The 17,655-nt window shown below is 50.9% G+C and overlaps 5 protein-coding genes across 5 annotated transcripts; 3 read left to right on the top strand and 2 right to left on the bottom strand.

Moving 5' to 3' along the window:
- Positions 1 to 1,048: 1,048 nt before the first annotated feature.
- N7447_004925 (uncharacterized protein) lies at positions 1,049 to 1,730 on the top strand (the record flags this gene model as incomplete). The annotated part of the gene is made up of 2 exons (XM_057229187.1): positions 1,049 to 1,228; positions 1,323 to 1,730. The coding sequence occupies 2 exons, from the start codon at positions 1,049 to 1,051 to the stop codon at positions 1,728 to 1,730; spliced, it is 588 nt and encodes a 195-aa protein (XP_057084277.1).
- Positions 1,731 to 2,928: 1,198 nt separating this feature from the next.
- bro1 (putative signal transduction protein BroA) lies at positions 2,929 to 6,091 on the bottom strand (the record flags this gene model as incomplete). The annotated part of the gene is made up of 3 exons (XM_057229188.1): positions 2,929 to 4,116; positions 4,171 to 5,758; positions 5,814 to 6,091. 3 exons carry the CDS (start codon positions 6,089 to 6,091, stop codon positions 2,929 to 2,931), a joined length of 3,054 nt encoding a protein of 1,017 aa, XP_057084278.1.
- Positions 6,092 to 6,705: 614 nt separating this feature from the next.
- N7447_004927 (putative mitochondrial DnaJ chaperone (Mdj1)) lies at positions 6,706 to 8,504 on the bottom strand (the record flags this gene model as incomplete). Its single annotated transcript, XM_057229189.1, has 3 exons — positions 6,706 to 6,913; positions 6,973 to 8,231; positions 8,295 to 8,504. The coding sequence occupies 3 exons, from the start codon at positions 8,502 to 8,504 to the stop codon at positions 6,706 to 6,708; spliced, it is 1,677 nt and encodes a 558-aa protein (XP_057084279.1).
- A 415-nt stretch (positions 8,505 to 8,919) lies between these two features.
- Positions 8,920 to 12,384, top strand: N7447_004928 (endopeptidase La; the record flags this gene model as incomplete). The annotated part of the gene is made up of 3 exons (XM_057229190.1): positions 8,920 to 11,896; positions 11,958 to 12,175; positions 12,229 to 12,384. 3 exons carry the CDS (start codon positions 8,920 to 8,922, stop codon positions 12,382 to 12,384), a joined length of 3,351 nt encoding a protein of 1,116 aa, XP_057084280.1.
- A 952-nt stretch (positions 12,385 to 13,336) lies between these two features.
- N7447_004929 (protein kinase family protein) lies at positions 13,337 to 17,119 on the top strand (the record flags this gene model as incomplete). The annotated part of the gene is made up of 1 exon (XM_057229191.1): positions 13,337 to 17,119. The coding sequence occupies one exon, from the start codon at positions 13,337 to 13,339 to the stop codon at positions 17,117 to 17,119; it is 3,783 nt and encodes a 1,260-aa protein (XP_057084281.1).
- Between the last annotated feature and the right edge of the window lie 536 nt (positions 17,120 to 17,655).

Here is a 17,655-nt window from a genome sequence, read left to right on the forward strand (position 1 = left end):
GAGCGGCATTCTTACAGAGCACCCTTCCATAACCACGGGTATACCGTACCGTTATGATAGGGTCCCTGACGGACCTCTACATGCACTAGAGATACAGGCTTAAATGGCCACTGTTACCACCCCCGTACCAAGTACGAGTAGGCGGAGGTCTTTACGATCTCTCACAGTGCTCCTTGTACTGGTGGTGGAGCTTGCCGACCATAAGCTAGCGGCGACACCCGCGATGTTCACCAGCCAACTTGAGGCCTTAACCTCCTCTCCAAGGAATCGCATGCCTCGTCAAACTCTGTAAAGATGTGAACCGATGGAGACTTATCAGATGACCTTCCTGGATGGAGCCAAATGTCCTCAGCCAAGGGTTCAGGATAAATTGGGCTTTGGGAGGACTAGATATTGCTGCGAAGACAGGCAGTCTTGAGATGTTTGATATCCTACGTGCTACTGGAGTAGATGAGTCTGCATGGGTGCGGGAAGCATCGTTGGATGATGTAACTATCAGGTCCAAATTCAAAAATAGGACTATTTAATGTCCTCTGTCTCTATCTCTTCGCCTGTCAACGAGCTATTGAGGCTGGGAACCAAAAACCATGTTACCGCACCTGCTTTCCACTTGTGGGTATTCCCCAACTATCGTCTCAGGCAGCTCTGGGCTAGCCTCCTGCCGTTGTCGCATATTATCGCCCGCTGCGATTCAATCAAGGCTGGCATGCAGCGGTACCTGGTAGATCTAGCAAGATTAACTTTGATATTGCTATTATACCTGCGGGTAGTAGTACTTAATTAGGAAATACTCTCCGCGATTACTCCTATCTCTGATGTTCGCCTCAGGCACTCTGGAAGCAGAAATGACGTTTCTGCCACACCCGGCCGCCCGGGGAAACGAGAATCTCAAGTGTGAAGTCCAGACTAAGAGCGCTATCCACCCAGTCTACTTTATACAGCGAGTCTCTGTATGATTCGATCCTACCAGCAATCCCTCAATCCAAATCCTAGACATTGAACAACACCCCCATTCCAATATCCCTCCAGCCTCGAGCTCCGGGACACAATGGCACCCCCGCGCCAGCGCACTACAGCTATCGTGGACGACTCGAGGTCTGAAGCCTCGAGCGGCACGAGAGAATATCAAAAAGCTACCAAGTCCCGCAGACCAGCTGCCGCAAAAGAGAAAGCCTCGGTCACCAGCGCTCCCGTCGTGGACCACCAACACGCCGAGGAACAGCCCCGAGTATGTTTTATCCCAAGTGAAAGAGATCGATCATCGCAACTCTACACACCTCAAAAGTCAAGAGACCATAAACTAATCTCCTTTCTCTCTATAGCTCCCCTGGACAGACATCCCCCTCGATATCCTCCACTCCTACCGCCACGTTCACAAACTCCCCACGCCCTCCGCCTTTTCGAGCGACTACTCTCGCATGATCCTCTCGCAAGGCGTCGGTCTTCGCTCGCCAACCTCCCTCGCCGCCCGCCGCGCTCAATCCACCTCATCCCAGAACCACTCCAACTCCTACCGAACCCACACCTCGTCGGACTCCCTCTCTGACTCAAACTCAACGCTGCGCCACACCGTCGGCCAGGACCGCGTGAGCAAAGACCAGTTTGCGCTTGTTGTCCGGAAGCATTTTAACAGTGCTGGTCTCTCAGAGCAGGAAACCATTGCGCGGTTTTTGTATACTGTGCGTGAGGACAGGAGAGGGAGGCAGTTTCGATTGCGGTTTCAGCCCTGAGCTGAGGGGTGAGTGTCCTGCTTTGGTCTCTTGGTCTTTTTTTCCCGTTTCGCGGCATGGGAAATGGGATTATACGGGGCTTTGAATGGAGCTAGGGCTGTTCTGCTTTTTATTCCGCCGTTCTGATGCTAGCCCGTTCTGGTTGACGGTGCACTCGGTTCGGTGCAGTGAACATACATTGCGTGTGTGGTTTGTTGGGTTGCCTTGCTTCGAGGATCAGGCGGCCTGTTCTCTTTTGATATTAAGATACCCATTGGCGTTCAGGGTGTTGATATTGGTTGTTTTATCTTTCTTTCTTGGTTTGTGAGTCGCGGACTCTATCTTCTACTATGTATACTTCGCATATCATATAATAGTACAAGACACAGCTACACTCATCTATTGTGTCTTTTCCAGTAGGCAAAATTTCTATATCCGTTTTCATCACATATAATGCTCTGGTATGGAGTGGAGTCATCGAATGTATGGATTTCTAGATGAAGGATATATATTGAACCAGCTTCTCAGGAAGCACACGTTATCAACACTTACAACTAACTATATATTAACTATATTTACTCAATAAAGCAGTCCACCATGATCGAATACTAACACGAGATGACCATAAACGTACATAGGTGTTGGACGATCCCATCTCCCATTGCTTGCTTGGTAGCAGACCGAGTGCTTCTTTGCTAGGTCGTATAGATACCCTGCTTTTCACAGATTGAATGATCAAGATTTCTTCCTTTTCCGTCTCTCTTAGCCGGTAGCTGTAGCCAACGATAGGTATGTAGGCTATAGCCATACATCATTCAATGTCAGGAAGATGCAGGGCAACGCGTCGAATAATCCTTGATTTGAGAACGCAGGACCCTATTTGCTAGTATATGTTTCATTTATCATGTACATAAGCGCATGCATGTCCTCTCAAGTAAGCAAAGAGGGCAGAAAAGACAAATAGATCTGAAGCAAACGTGAGAACAAGACAAAAGCCTTTCCACAAAAGAAGCAGTTCAGACAACGTAATAAAAAACCGTGAAATAGCAAAGAATCAATCGAGGGTGACCTCAAAACAACATATATGCCTGCTTTCCCGCCATTCCCTTCGGTAAATGTTCCATGTTTCATTTTGCCAACTAGGTTCAACCGATCCTAGCCCACTTCACCTTACCATATAGCCAGTATTAGCAATTTCTCAGATACATTGATGTCAAGTTTATTTCCAGGCGTTGAGACCAGCCCATGGATCGGCGGAGGAACCGGACTGTGACTGCGACTGCGAAGGAGTCTTGTTGTGCCCGTACGGTCTGCTCTGCGCATAGCCACCGGGGCCAGATGGGTATATACCACCTGCTGCAGGGGGGTAGGCTGTTTGCTGGGGGCGCGGCGGAGGTGGAGGGGGAATGTAGCCCTGGGGAGCCATATAGTGCGATGACTGAGGGACAGCACCAGGAGCTGGCGTGCCGGAATTTGAGTAGCCGCCGTACGGGGTCGGGGTTTGGGAGAAGAATTGCTGGTTTGGGGGTGGGGACACGGGGGTCTGGTAAGGATATGCCATGGGGTTGTATCCCTCGGATAGGGGAGCTGCGGCGCCTTGCTGGAAATGCTGGGCTTGGTAAGTTCCTGGGCCACCTCCCATGTACTGCCCCTGCCCGTAGGGCGCTGGAGAGTGCGAAAGGGGCACACCGGGCATGGTAGGCGGGTAGCGGGGTGACGGCTTTGGGGACGGACCGGTGGTTCCGTACGCCGGCGTCTGAACGGGCGGGGGTGGTGACTTGACTTTTGAGGGCGGTTTTGCTGACACTGTGGAGGGTAAAGTTGAGGAGTTCTTAGGTTCCGTCGACAGACGCTCCATCAGTTGGCGCAGCTTCTCCCTCTCTCGATCTTCTTGCTCCGAGACACCGCTGGATTTGTCGCGGTTGTTGGAGGTTTCAGCATTCCTGCGGAAACTGTCGAAATTTTCGCCCATGCCCTTCTCGCGCTCGATTTGGCTGAGAAGCTGTGCACCTTCTGATCGGCGATTGTTGATGAAGGTTTCGACATTCTTGCGGAGACTGTCGACATTTTCACCCATGTCCTTGTAGAAAGTTCGTGCTTGCTTGATACCCGATGAGAGGCCATAGAATGCTTCGTAGACTTTCTTGTATCGAGTTAATACGGAATTGCGTTGTCTTGTTATAGACTCGTACTTCGAATTCTCAGATTGAACTCTTTTGTCTTGACGAAGGTCATCGTGTATCCTTTTGAGGTCTTTCATCAAACCTGATTGTTGTTGATTCGCCTGCACAAGTCTCTTCTGATACGGATGGAATTTTTCTAACTTTTCCTTGAAGAATTCGGGTACTCGGCCGACAATCAACTTTTGGTTTAGAATCAATTCATTCGTGATGTCATCTTTGCGGACCTAAAGCAAAGATAGTTAGAATCTTGTCGTGGACAGATGCGCTAGAATACCCACCTTATCTTTGAGATCTGAGAGAGTGGTGGACTTCTCTCGCTCCACAGAGTGCAGTGTCTCTAAGATCTCCTTCATCTTGGCAATATGCTCTGCAACAGAGGTATCACCCTCATCATATACATCATCTAGCAAAGTACCTTCCGCCGGACTCGTGACACCGCTTTTGCTCTTACCATGCTTCGAACGGGCTTTGGTCAAGGCTCGCTGGAAGAGAACATCGGCCTCGTCTGTTTCGCCAGCAGATCGCATTTCATCAAAATCGATCTCATACTGCCGAAGTGTGGAAGACAACTGAGAATCACTTGCGCTGGCCTCATTGACAGTGTCTCGATATGATCGGACATCCCCTCGAAGTGTAGTATTGAGTCGAGAGCTGGGCTGCTGGCTCCAATCTGCTCCATACTTTGAGCGCATCTTCTCGCACACGCTCTCTTCCAGATCTAACTGCTTTGAGCACTGGTCTAATTGGGATAGCACTTCTGCCTTGCGATCCTGCAACTCGTCGAATGCCCTGCGGAAGGGACTGTGGCCAGCAAGTTCTGAGCACCAGCGACGGAAGTTCTCGTCCACTGGGATCTCTTGGTTCATGCCTCCCTCCCAAATATCGAGAATGCCTGGCAGTTTGAGATCGTCCAACCAAGTGAGCATCAGACTTTTGGCCTTCTCGGCCTTTTCGGTCTCAGCTCGGAGCAACGTGGCCTTTTCTTCGTCGTAAAGACTGACGGTCTCGGTTACACTTTCGGGCACCAGGTTTATGAAGATGTCCGGCCCAATGATGCGCTGAATATCTTGTCCCTGGTACAATTCGCTAACCGGGATCGCCTTGGCAGCAGTAACCCTGGCAACTGGTGAAAGACCTGCCTCATTAGGCACTGGTTGATGGTAGATGAAGTCATTGTCTTTGACCATGGTATTGAGTAAAGCTTGCACATTTGCTTGATTATGCTTGATAAGATCCAGGAGACTGGACCCCGACTCTGCCGTCAGGCTGGTACTCGCTGGAGGCGACGAGGGGAATGTTTTTGCCCAGCTTAGAGCAGTGGCAGACTGCTTATCAGCCATCTGTAAACGAGCAATAGCAACTCCGTGAGATCCACTTTCACTGTCTGCAACCGCTTGATAATATGATGCTACTGATCCCATATGTGCTGCCTTGGCCTGCACAACAATTGTCCAGACCTTGTCGAACACATTCTTGTCGACCGAATTTTGCATTATCTCGGCACTCTGTGAGTAGAGATGCGCTGCTTGTCCAGCTAGCTTGGCTAAGAGCCCGGACTTCCTCTGATCTGCTACTTGTTTCTCAAAAAACACCTCTTGGGCTTGAGCAAGTGTGATATGTATCAGTGTCTTGACGGTGTCCCCTTTCAGGTCGGTTGATGGCGGATGTAAGAAGTTCTCATTAATATATGTAAACATCCCAGCGGATGCCTGGAAAGAGTGGTAGGCGGTCTTGAGGCCGGTATCGTCAGCGCGGCTCTGGTTGGCAGCATGGCAAGATAGGATGGCGGCGATATTAAAGATAATGGATGCCTTTTCGTAGGCCAGTGAAAATTGAGAGGTAGACGTATGAGTGAAAGCATCGTACCTACAGGACAAATACGTAAGCACAACCGAAATACACACGAGAAGAATACCCCTACCATGTGAAGGAGATCTTGACATGGTTGTCATCGACGGGGAACCTCAGGTCCAGCAGCTCCAGCTGACCGTAGTATCGATACAACAGATCACGACCGATAGCGCTGTCTTTTCCTACGCCCCTCATGTCCTGGCGAAGCCGGTTGAGAGTCGCGCATTCTTTATTGTATAGCTCGGGGTCCTGATTATAGCTCTGTCGAATGTAATCCTTGAGGGGCTGGATCCAATCAATCTCGTTGGTCTGCTTCAGCGGACACGAGAGCATCGGTGACTGAGCCATTGTCGGATTCTTGCCAGGAGCGATATGCTCCCATCCAACGAAACGAAAACTGCTCGAGAGAAAAAACGCGGGGCAGGGATGGTCGGAAGCTCCGTGTCTGAGGGATTCGGAGTCAAGGCTGTGGGTGTGGGGTAAGGGAGGCGGAACGTCAGCGCCTGACGGTCCCTACTTTGTCAATGACGTCGGCCTATTAGGTATTCTTTGATGCAAGCAGCCTAGAAGATGGCAAGAAATGCGAGAGTTTTTGAGTAAAGAACAGAGTTGCCTAGAGGGTTGAAGTGTGTGTTGGAGGGAGAGGTGGGATGTGATGTCTGTGACTGTGCTTCGATGGGCGGCAAACCCCAAAAACAACCGGTTAACTAGAAACACATAAGACGACACAGCCATTGAAAAAAAATTTGAATTTTGAGTAATATAAGACAATTAATAGATGAGAATGATCATAGTATAGTACAGTCAGAAGTGGAGAGCTTCTTAGACATCTATCACTCAATAATAGTAATACAGTATTCTGCCCCCCAAGACCTGGGCAGAACAGGTCCCCAATATCGCCGGCGCTATGACATGGGTGAGGTAAATACAAACGGATATAGAGTACATGATGGTTTAAATTTTTAACTCGATTTCTTCGAGTTATCCTTGCCAGCATCGCTGCCAGCATCCTTGTTTTCCGTGTCCTTGTTGGAGTCTTTGGAGTCTTTGGAGTCTGCCTGCGATGGCTTGGAGGAATCACCATGTTTCTCTGTGAGTCGATGCCAGACAGACTTCAGGAAACCTTCATTTTTGGTCGCGTCATCGGCGCTACCAGAAGCAGAGGAGGGGCTATCAGCGTGGTTAAGTTAGTGCAAGAATCGATATTCACCATGAGCTGTCCATCTTACCTATCCTTGTTGAAGTTCATTGTCCGCTTCGCTGTCTTGTCGTTCATCTCGTCCGCGAGGACTTCCAAAATAGTGCGCTGGTTTCCTGTCAAGTACTTGGGCATGGCAACCTTAAATTCAACCTTAAGGTCGCCATTGGGAGTGAAACCGCGGCTACGGCCGCTAAGCTTCTTCATACCCATTCCTGACAAAGTGATCCGGTCACCGGTACCAGTACCGGTGGCCACCTTGACCTTCACTTGATTGTCGAGAGTTGGGATGGTCACCTCGCCACCAAGGATGGCAGTGGTGAGGGGAATCGAGGCGGTATAGAGAATGTCGGAACCGGAGCGGCTGAAGCGATGGTCTGGAGCAACTCGAATGGAGACATAAAGATCACCAGGTTGGGTGCGAGCACCAGGCGGAACAGCCGTTCCAGTTGGTGGAGAGTCACCTTCGCCGGTCACTCGTAGACGCATGCCATCTTCAACACCGCCAGGGATGTCTACCTTGATAGTCTTGCGCTCTCGGGTCACGCCATTTCCGTTGCAGGGGCTGCATTCTGACCCGCGAGGAACAGACATACCGGCACCCCCACAAGCGTCACACGTGGCGGCGACTTGGAAGCCTCCCTGCATGAGATGAACGCGGGTACCGGTGCCGTTGCACTGTCGACATTGGGACCGCTTGGCACCAGCCTTCAATCCGTCACCTTTGCAGGTTCCGCACTTTGTCAACGGGGTGATGACGATTTCCTGAGATGTGCCCTTCGCGGCGTCCATAAACGAGATGTTTGTTTGCACCTCAATGTCTTCACCGACCAGAATCTGCTCCTGGAAAGGGTTGCGCCCACCCCGGGGTCCACGGCGCGCACCTCCGGTAAAGGCTCCAAAAAGATCCTCAAAGTTGATGTCGCCGGAAAATCCGCCGCCAAAGCCACCACCACCACCACCGAAACCGCCGCCAAAGCCATGGAATCCTCCCGCGCCAGAGAATGGGCTGCCACCAGCGTTTGGATTGAAACCGCCATTCTGATCGAAAGCGGCCGAACCATACCGGTCGTAATTCTCTCGCTTCTGGGCATCGGATAACAATTCGTAGGCTGTCTGGGCCTCGGCAAACTTATCTTTGGCCATAGCGTCCTTGTTAGTATCGGGGTGGTACTTCTTGGCCAAGCCATAGTAAGCCTTCTTGATGTCGCCGGCGGATGCTTTCTTATCCACGCCTAGGACCTTGTAAGGATCGGAAATAGCCGCAAGAGGAGAGGTAGTGTGGAAAGCCTGTCAATTAAAATATATATTATTTAGCAATCCGAAGCCTGGCAGCCCGTAGAGACGACATACCCTGGCCGATATCACCAAAGATTCCTTTCTCTTGCAAATGCCCTCCCGGAGACGCCTAGCCGGAGAAGCAGAGACAGTCGCATGGTAGTTTCTTGTTTGGGTGGATGGGTGAACATTATTGCTGGAAGTCTGCTTAGAACATTGTCGCTGAGTTCGCAACAGACGCGCGGGGAGAGCCGCGGCCTTGGGAAATGCCGTGGACGGATTCATGGATAGTAATAGCCGAACAATGCTTGGACGGCAGTTGTGGTTGCCAGGAAGATGGATATACGAGGGAAAATGATCAAGAAAAAAAAAGAATGACAATTCGAACAGAAAGAATGGTTTCAAGAGCACCAATGACGTTTCGATCCAAGTTAAGCTACTCTCCGGGTCACAGAAGCTTCGAGTTCTTTGGCAGAGAGAAGTTTATCGGAAAAACGTGTGGCCGGACGATGATGAAAGAGTTGCTTACCGAAGCAATGGTGCTCCGACTACGGAATTCCAGCTTCCACTCTACCCATTTGTATCTAATACTTATTGCTGTCATTTTGGAGCTGTGCCACGGGCTGTCACGGTTCTTGACTATATCCTTTCTTATTTCCTTCACTCCATTGCCCGCGCGTCCACCTCATACTCAAGGAGCATGCTCCGCGGCCAGACCCTCCCCTGGCGAGCTGTGCTCCATCAAACGCCACGACCTCTCCTCCGACGGCCCTTTCTTGCTTCACCCAGATATAATGCAACCTTTCGATCAACATTAATCTCGGCCCGCCTTGGTAGCTCTCTTCCCTCGTCTTCCCGCGCCTTCTCCGCGAGCTCCATTCGGCGGAGAGAGAAACCCCCGCCAGAAGACCCCAAAGACGAATCGGAAGAGAAAGAAGGGCAAGAAACCAGTCAGGATAATAAGGAAACGCAACGAGCTCCTGAATCGCGGAGGAAGGGTACAGACACAGGGAAGAATGTCCCTTCTGCAGATCAAACAGCTCCCGCGCGGAGAAAGGACCGGTCATCCGATAAAGAGCGTGGAGTAGAAGAGGAAGCCAAGAAAGAAGCCAACGCATCAGATGGCAAGGGGAACTCAAGTGACACACCGTCCCCCATCCCGCCAAGTGATAGCCCGGCCGACTCTAAACCCAGCGGCGCAAGCAGCGGTGGTAACAGTGGCAATGACGACAGTGGGAAGAAGGGCAAGAAGGCCTCCGGGGAGAAGGCTTTACAAAAACCGGCAGTTCCGGACGTTTACCCGCAGGTGATGGCAATTCCCATCGCGAAACGTCCGTTATTCCCAGGTTTTTACAAGGCGATCACTATTCGCGACCCGAATGTCGCCGTTGCGATCCAGGATATGATGAAACGGGGTCAGCCGTATGTCGGAGCGTTCTTGTTCAAGGATGACAACGCCGATGGTGATGTGATTGAGAAATTGGACGATGTTTACGATACTGGAGTTTTCGCTCAAATTACCGCCGCATACCCTCTCCGTGGGGAGGCTAGCGGTGTAACAGCGGTCCTCTACCCCCACCGGCGTATCAAGATCTCGTCGCTACTTCCCCCTGGAGAGAACAGCAAGGCGGCTACACCTCCACCCGCACCTACCTCAGAAGACAAGACGACCGAAAAGCGAGGTGATGTCGTGGCCAGCTTCGAAGAAGGCGCACCCGAGCCAGCCCCCAAAGATCATTACGAACCCACATCCTTCCTGAAGAAACATCCTGTCAGCCTTGTCAATGTGGAAAACTTGACCGAAGAGCCGTTCGACAAGAAAAACCCAATTATCCGCGCAGTAACCAGTGAAATTGTTAATGTTTGCAAAGAGATCGCGACCTTGAACCCTTTGTTCCGTGATCAAATCTCGGCATTTTACACCGATCAATTCCCAGGAAACCTCAGCGACGAACCGGCCAAACTGGCCGATTTCGCTGCCGCTGTATCTGCAGGTGAGCTCCACGAGATGCAAGAAGTTCTTGAGACAATGAACATTGAGGAGCGTCTCCCTAAAGCACTTGTCGTTCTCAAGAAGGAATTGATGAACGCCCAACTGCAATCCAAGATTACCAAAGATGTCGAGGCCAAGATCCAGAAACGCCAGCGCGAGTACTGGCTGATGGAGCAAATGAAGGGCATCAAGAGAGAACTTGGCATCGAATCTGACGGGAAAGACAAGCTTGTCGAGAAGTTCAAGGAGAAGGCTGAAAAGCTTGCTATGCCCGAGGTTGTCAAGAAGGTCTTCGACGAGGAGATCAATAAGCTGGCACACCTCGAGCCTGCTGCATCCGAGTTTAATGTCACTCGTAACTACCTAGACTGGCTAACTCAAATCCCTTGGGGCCAGAAGAGCGTGGAAAACTTTGGCGTCAAGAACGCAGTCAGTGTTCTCGATGAGGACCATTACGGGCTGAAGGATGTCAAGGATCGCATTCTTGAGTTCATCGCTGTCGGCAAGCTTCGTGGAACTGTTGAAGGAAAGATTCTTTGCCTCGTTGGGCCACCCGGTGTTGGAAAGACCAGTATCGGCAAGTCGATAGCTCGCGCTCTGAACAGACAATACTACCGATTCTCCGTTGGTGGTTTGACCGATGTGGCAGAGATCAAAGGCCACCGACGGACTTACGTCGGGGCTCTGCCTGGACGAATTATCCAAGCTCTCAAGAAGTGTCAAACCGAAAACCCTCTAATCTTGATCGACGAGGTTGACAAAATTGGGCGTGGCCACCAGGGCGATCCGTCCTCTGCTTTGCTTGAACTTCTTGACCCCGAACAGAATAGCTCGTTCTTAGACCACTACATGGATGTTCCTGTGGATCTTTCTAAGGTCCTCTTTGTCTGTACAGCCAACGTGACTGACACTATCCCTCGGCCGCTATTGGATCGCATGGAACTCATCGAATTATCCGGCTACGTGGCAGACGAGAAGATGGCGATTGCCGAAAGATACCTCGCCCCTGCTGCTCGGGAACTGACTGGTCTGAAGGATGTGGATGTGAACCTTGAACGGGATGCCATCGAAGAGCTGATCAAGTCGTACTGCCGTGAGAGCGGTGTCCGTAACTTGAAGAAGCAAATCGAGAAGGTCTACCGGAAGGCTGCATTCAAGATTGTTCAAGACCTAGGTGAGGATGTCATGTCCGAAGAGTCGGCACTGACCGAAGCCGGCAAGGCTGCTCAAGAAGAGTCGAAAGAGCATGAGCCAGCGGATCCTGCGCAAGTTCCGACTGAGCCAGAGAAGTCGACCACAGAGACTCCTCGACTGGCCCTCAAGGTCCCCGACAGTGTCCATCTCAGCATCGGCAAGGGAACCTTGAAAGATTATGTTGGACCTCCTGTCTTCACCGCCGACCGCCTGTACGACCAATTCCCCCCTGGTGTTACCATGGGCCTCGCATGGACTAGCATGGGTGGAGCGGCTCTGTACGTTGAATGTATCCTGGAGAACGCATTGAATCACAACTCGCGCCCGGGGCTCGAAATCACTGGCAATTTGCAAAACGTCATGAAGGAGTCCACTCACATTGCGTATTCCTTTGCTAAGTCTGTTATGGCGCGGCAATTCCCTGAGAACCAGTTCTTCGAAAAAGCGAAGGTCCACTTGCACTGCCCTGAAGGCGCCGTTCCAAAGGATGGTATGTGAAACTTATATGTTGACTAACGTTGTAACAAATCGGCCGCTAACCATTTAAACAGGACCCTCTGCCGGTATCACCATGGCTAGCGCTTTGTTGTCTTTGGCTCTCAACCACTCCCTTGAGCCTACCGTTGCCATGACCGGAGAGTTGACTGTGACGGGTAAGGTTCTTCGCATTGGAGGATTGAGAGAGAAGACTGTGGCTGCTCGTCGGGCTGGTGCCACAAAGATCCTTTTCCCTGCGGATAACACATCTGACTGGCTTGAGCTACCTGAGGTGAGTCATAAATATATGCATTCCTGACGACCTTAGCTGACTGTTTTATCTAGAACATCAAGGAGGGCATTGAAGGCCACCCAGTGAACTGGTACTCTGAAGTGTTCGACCTTCTCTTCCCCGGTCTTGACCAGGAGGCTGCCCGCACGGTCTGGCAAAAAGCCTTGGCCAAGCCCAAGAAGGGTAGCCCCGAGGCTGATGAAGAGTAGCATGCTGATATCTTTTTGGTTTGGGTCCCCTTTGGGTAATGTCGTATATACCTGTGTTTTACGTTGTATAGCTTTGTTATTTATTGTGTACATGGCGTCTTTGTCTTCCGACACGGAATGCATGGTTGGAGTTGAAGGGCTGATAGTAGACCTTTTTGTTCCCATGTGAGATGTATGGACTAGAGAGCCAAAAAAAGATTACTCCACTTAAAACAGTGTTCTAGTAAGGTATATGTATAGTATATAGTGACATTGTCATGACGCAAATATAATGCAAAGACTCGTCAAGTAAGATTAATTCAAAATTTAGGGCTGTCGTGTCATATAGAGAGAAATAACAGGGCGTGAACGGAGCCCCCAATCAGGCATAAGGGTCAGGCCGCAACGCATCCTCGAATTTTGATCTGTGCGCCGTTCGATGAATCATATCTTTATTCTAATTTTTTTTTTCCCTCACCCTTGTGTCCCTTAAAAGGGCTTCTGATTGATCTCCTGCAAGGTCCTTTTGCCTCCAGACATTTGAAGCCTTGCAGCGGAAGCATCTCATCACCACTATCAAACGGCTGCAGGCGATTCCTTAGAAAAAAAAATATTAAAGAGGGAAAAAAAAAAAGACCACTTATACCTAAGAAATCTCATCTTGACCGACACGTCTCTCTCCCCCTTTTGCACCCCTTTTACTTTATGAGCTTGTGCTGGGCCGGTCCCCCAGCCTCGCCCATTGCAACCCGACGTTGTGCGACATTTGGACGTTGGACCTTGACGTGAACCTGCCAACTCTTTAAACCCGAAAGGAAACTATTTGGAACTGGTGGGACGAGAACCGTGTCAGTGTGTTAGTGCGACGCCAAATTTCCCTGCCCCCTTGACCCTGTCTCAATTCTTATGGACATCGGAGATTCGGCCAGCGGGGTGTTCGAGTCGTTCCTTGCACGACAGAGCGGCTTGCCGTATGGCCATCTCTGTTCCCAACTCCTGTAGCCCGACGCGGCTGGCTTTTCTGGACGACAAAGGCGGTAATCCGCCAAAGCAGAGCATGTGGCACCGGTTGGGTTTGCGAAAATTATGGCAGGGCCGCGACGATCGAGACACGTCTGCCGGGGAGAGTCAGGACGAGATTTCTCCCCGCCCTTCTTCTGACAACTCCCGTACCAAACAAGATAATTTGACACGTCGACTTTCGCGAAAAGTCGTCGGTTTACCACGAACCACGCCCTTTAAGCGACAAAGCTCCGATCTCGAGCGACTGGCTCCTCGGGAACCTGATCACCGCCGTGCCCTCTCCGCCGACCGCCGCCCCTTGAGTTCCCAGAGAAGCAGGTCTCCACCGCCAACCGCGGGCCCCAGACAGTCCGCGCCCGAGGTTCAGTGGCTCGGCCCGTCGCCCACAACCACGGTCGATGACGCCCCCGAACCAGAATCCGAAACAAAGGCCCACGAGATTAACGATATCTCCGAACCTTCGAACCCTTATCCCGAAATGACGGACAATTTCGACGCAGCAGAAGAGGAAGAGGAGGATCATCACACGATTGATTTGGATATGGAGCTGGAACAACGGTGGATTTTGAACTTGAGCATGCACTTCCGAGATGGGTCAGAGCGGGAAAAATTCTTTGTGACGTACGCGGAGACCCCGAATCGATGGCGCCGAGTCACAATTTCTTGCGATTACCATGATGCACCACCCTATTCACTGGAGCGGGAACTGAAGGACCTGCGGTATCAGCGCGACAAATGCGCGCGAATCTACGAATCCATTCGCGAGTCCCTTCTCGCGATCCAATTCTATGAAGGCGTCACGAATCTCAGGCTGGAGACGAGCGATGGCCGTTTACACGTTCATGTGACGGAGGACGTAAACGAAACAATCCCGTACCCGCCCATCTCCAGTATCAGGCATTTGGTCAACGCTCCTATCATCCCCGAAGACTTGTTGCACTTCGAATCTCATTTATCCGGCTTTGTTTACAAAATAAACCTGGACGGCCGTTTTTATATCAAGAAGGAAATCCCGGGCCCCGACACTGTGGACGAGTTTCTCTACGAGATTAACGCTTTGCATGCGCTGAAAGACCGCCCAAGCGTGATCCAAGTGGAAGGAATCGTGATCGATGAATGGCGAGGCGTCGTCAAGGGCTTGCTAATTAGCTATGCAGAAAAAGGTGCGCTGGTCGACATTCTATACGAGCAACGCGGGAGAACGAGCTTTGCCCGACGCGAGCGATGGGCGAAGCAGATTGTCCAGGGCCTCTGTGAGATCCACGAGTCGGGCTACGTGCAGGGCGATTTCACACTCGCCAATATTGTGGTGGATACAGACGACAACGCCAAAATTATTGACATTAACCGCAGGGGGTGCCCAGTAGGGTGGGAGCCCCCGGAGATTGCCGCTAAAATCGAGAGCAACCAGCGCATCTCCATGTATATTGGGGTCAAAACCGATCTCTTCCAATTGGGAATGACGCTGTGGGCATTGGCAATGGAGGAGGACGAACCTGAACGACAACCGCGACCTCTTCGACTGAGCGATGACCCGAAGATTCCAGAATATTACAGACGGATAGTGGATATCTGTTTGAGCCCGACTCCGCGACATAGGCTCTCTGCGAAGGAACTTCTCTCTCTGTTCCCCCCACTGCCGGAAGCACGGGTATCAACGCCGGTTCGGCTATTGGAGACCCTTTCCAACGATTCTAGGCACTTGCCAATTCGGACCAACTGGGCTCAGCCTCAGCCTGCTGGGCTTGGACTGACTTCGCCAGGGGGCATGATACAGCCAGACGATCAGTTTTACCCTCAAAAGGGGCTTTCCGGAAACTCCTATAGTGATCTACAGCACCCCATATTCTCAGAAAACCACGACCTCGTCAAGCGATCAACAATAACTCTTGCAGAATCCAACGGAGACATGGAATTCCCATCTAAGCCATCTTCTTCCTCTACCTTGAATCACCACGAACCTCAAAACCACGACGAGTACATGGACATATCCCGCCATTCCAATGATAACTCATTACCCTACCTACGCTCCGACAGTCCGAACCCAGAAGCTACTACAGTTTCTCAGACAAAGTCAATGGCAAATGGTTTCCACAACCACCCAGTGGAGCCACCAGCCTTCCCACATGAGCCTGTCTATCTCGAAAGTGCCCCCGTGAACAATCAGCGAAAGATATACGATGGGCCGACCCATGATAATTCCCGCGCTTTGTTTGGCTCTACAATCACCGCGCCTCCACATCCGCCCCCAGTCAGCGAATCTCTTGTTGAGTCACAGAAACAGGAGGTTCTGAATCGACCAAGTCCAAAGACCACCAATGACGAGGGTGACCTTGAAACCTCGGCTTTGCCCATCAACCCTACATTGCGTGACTCCGGTACATCAACCGGTAGTCGGGTCATTCCTTTTTCGACAATTCCATCTTCAATTAAGCATGCAAAGCAGGACAGTGTGGACCAGCCATGTGCAATGACCACCAATGACAAGGATGACCTTGGATTCTCAGCTCTGCCTCTCAGCCCTACTTTCCGTGACCCTGGGAGTTCTATCGACCTTCAGAGCGCCCCTCGACCGGTAAAATCATCTCCTACCGAACCACCAAAGCAGAAATATGCTGGTTTATCATGCGGAAACGTCGAAATTAAAACCAAATTTACTGAGCCATCGCCCTCATCATCATGTCTGTCTCTCTCGGACCTACCTATCAGTCCTAATTTCCGTTCTTCTGGAACTTCTATCGGCCCTCTGGCTACCACTTCAACGCTGAACTCTTTGCCAGTTGAACTGCCAAGGCAGGATGGCCTGGATCAACCACATGCAAAGCCTATACCCACAACACCGTCAGCCTCAACATCTTTACAACCTCACCCGACGTCGCCTATCAATCCTACCCTAGCTCGCTCTTGGCCTTCGGTCGAGCTTCCGATTGCCCCTCGATTAGTGAAATCTTCTCCTCCAGAGCTGCCAAAGCAGACTCATGCGAGTTCGCCATGCGCAAACGCCAATATTAAACCCAAGTTTACTCAGCCATCGCCCTCAACATCAAGTCTGGCCCATTCGGAATTGCCTATCAACCCAGCCTTCCGTTCTTCTGGGACTTCCATCGACACTCTAAGTGGGCCCTCATCACAAGGCCCTTCTCCTATTGAATCACCAAAGCCGGGGCATGCGATTGTGCCACGTGATGATGATACCACACCCATATCACCGCCAACACCATCTCGATTTTCTTCAATGCACATCTCGAGCCTCCGCCACACCGGGGCTTCCATTGGCTCGCTGGGTACACCATTCGCAACAAGCCCATCTGTCGTCGGAATTGGACTGCTAATGCGGCCATGGGAAAAACCATCTGCAAATAATCCAGATGTCAACCCTGTCTCGACAATACCATCAGGGTCAGCCTCGTCTCCCGATAACTCTCCGGCTCTAAAACAGCCAGAGAGCGTTATTCCTCCGGCCAAAACATATCCTACCGAACCGCAGAGGAATGAAGATTTGGGCCAGTCCAGCCCGAATGCAGCCGGTATCAAGCCTGCACAAACTAATCCATCGAACTCCAACTCGGATTTGCTTGGTTCGAAGTTGCCCATTAGCCCTGCTCATCCAAATTCAAAGCTAAATTCCACTTATCCCGAGGCCGAGATGTCACGCGCTGTTCATGGACCATCTTCAAGTCAGGCCAAATCGAGCATTTCGAGCCAGGCACGTTTTTCCTCGAATCGAATATAGTTACCAATATATCCTCCACGAACAACTTCGTGAAGCCCTCATGGGCAATTCCCTCAAAACGCAAGGTCACTAATATTTTTACAAAACAACCTTGCTACATCGGCACCCACGACGCCACGACCAATTTCTCCGAACGAGCCCCATATTCGGGGCCGAGCACTCGATACCCTTTTGATTTGCTCTGCTTGTACAGTTTATGCCTCGTCGTTTGCCTCGTGTTATTCAGCTTCTGAAAGCATTTACACCGATGGCGGGCGAACCCCTGGAGTCCTAAAAAGTCTTTTGTTTTTTTTTTCTTTGCATTTTGGCGGATTTTAATTGGTTTTTGTTCTGGTAGCTTTTATTATGTTTTCTCTATCTCTTTTGTGCTGTCTTTTTCCTGTTTCCTTGCTGTTTACTATGGATTATCTGTTTTCTCTTCAGCGGAGGCCCTCGTTCTGCGTTCTGGTGTTCTCACCCGGAAGTCGATGTATATTGATGGGATTTTTTTTATACCTCTTCTTGTCTGACAGGGCTGTATTATTTTTCTTTTTCGT

The sequence above is a fragment of the Penicillium robsamsonii genome, assembly GCF_028829455.1.
Source record: "Penicillium robsamsonii strain IBT 29466 chromosome Unknown utg000003l_segment0_segment0, whole genome shotgun sequence".
Classification (NCBI taxonomy): Eukaryota; Fungi; Ascomycota; class Eurotiomycetes; order Eurotiales; family Aspergillaceae; genus Penicillium; species Penicillium robsamsonii.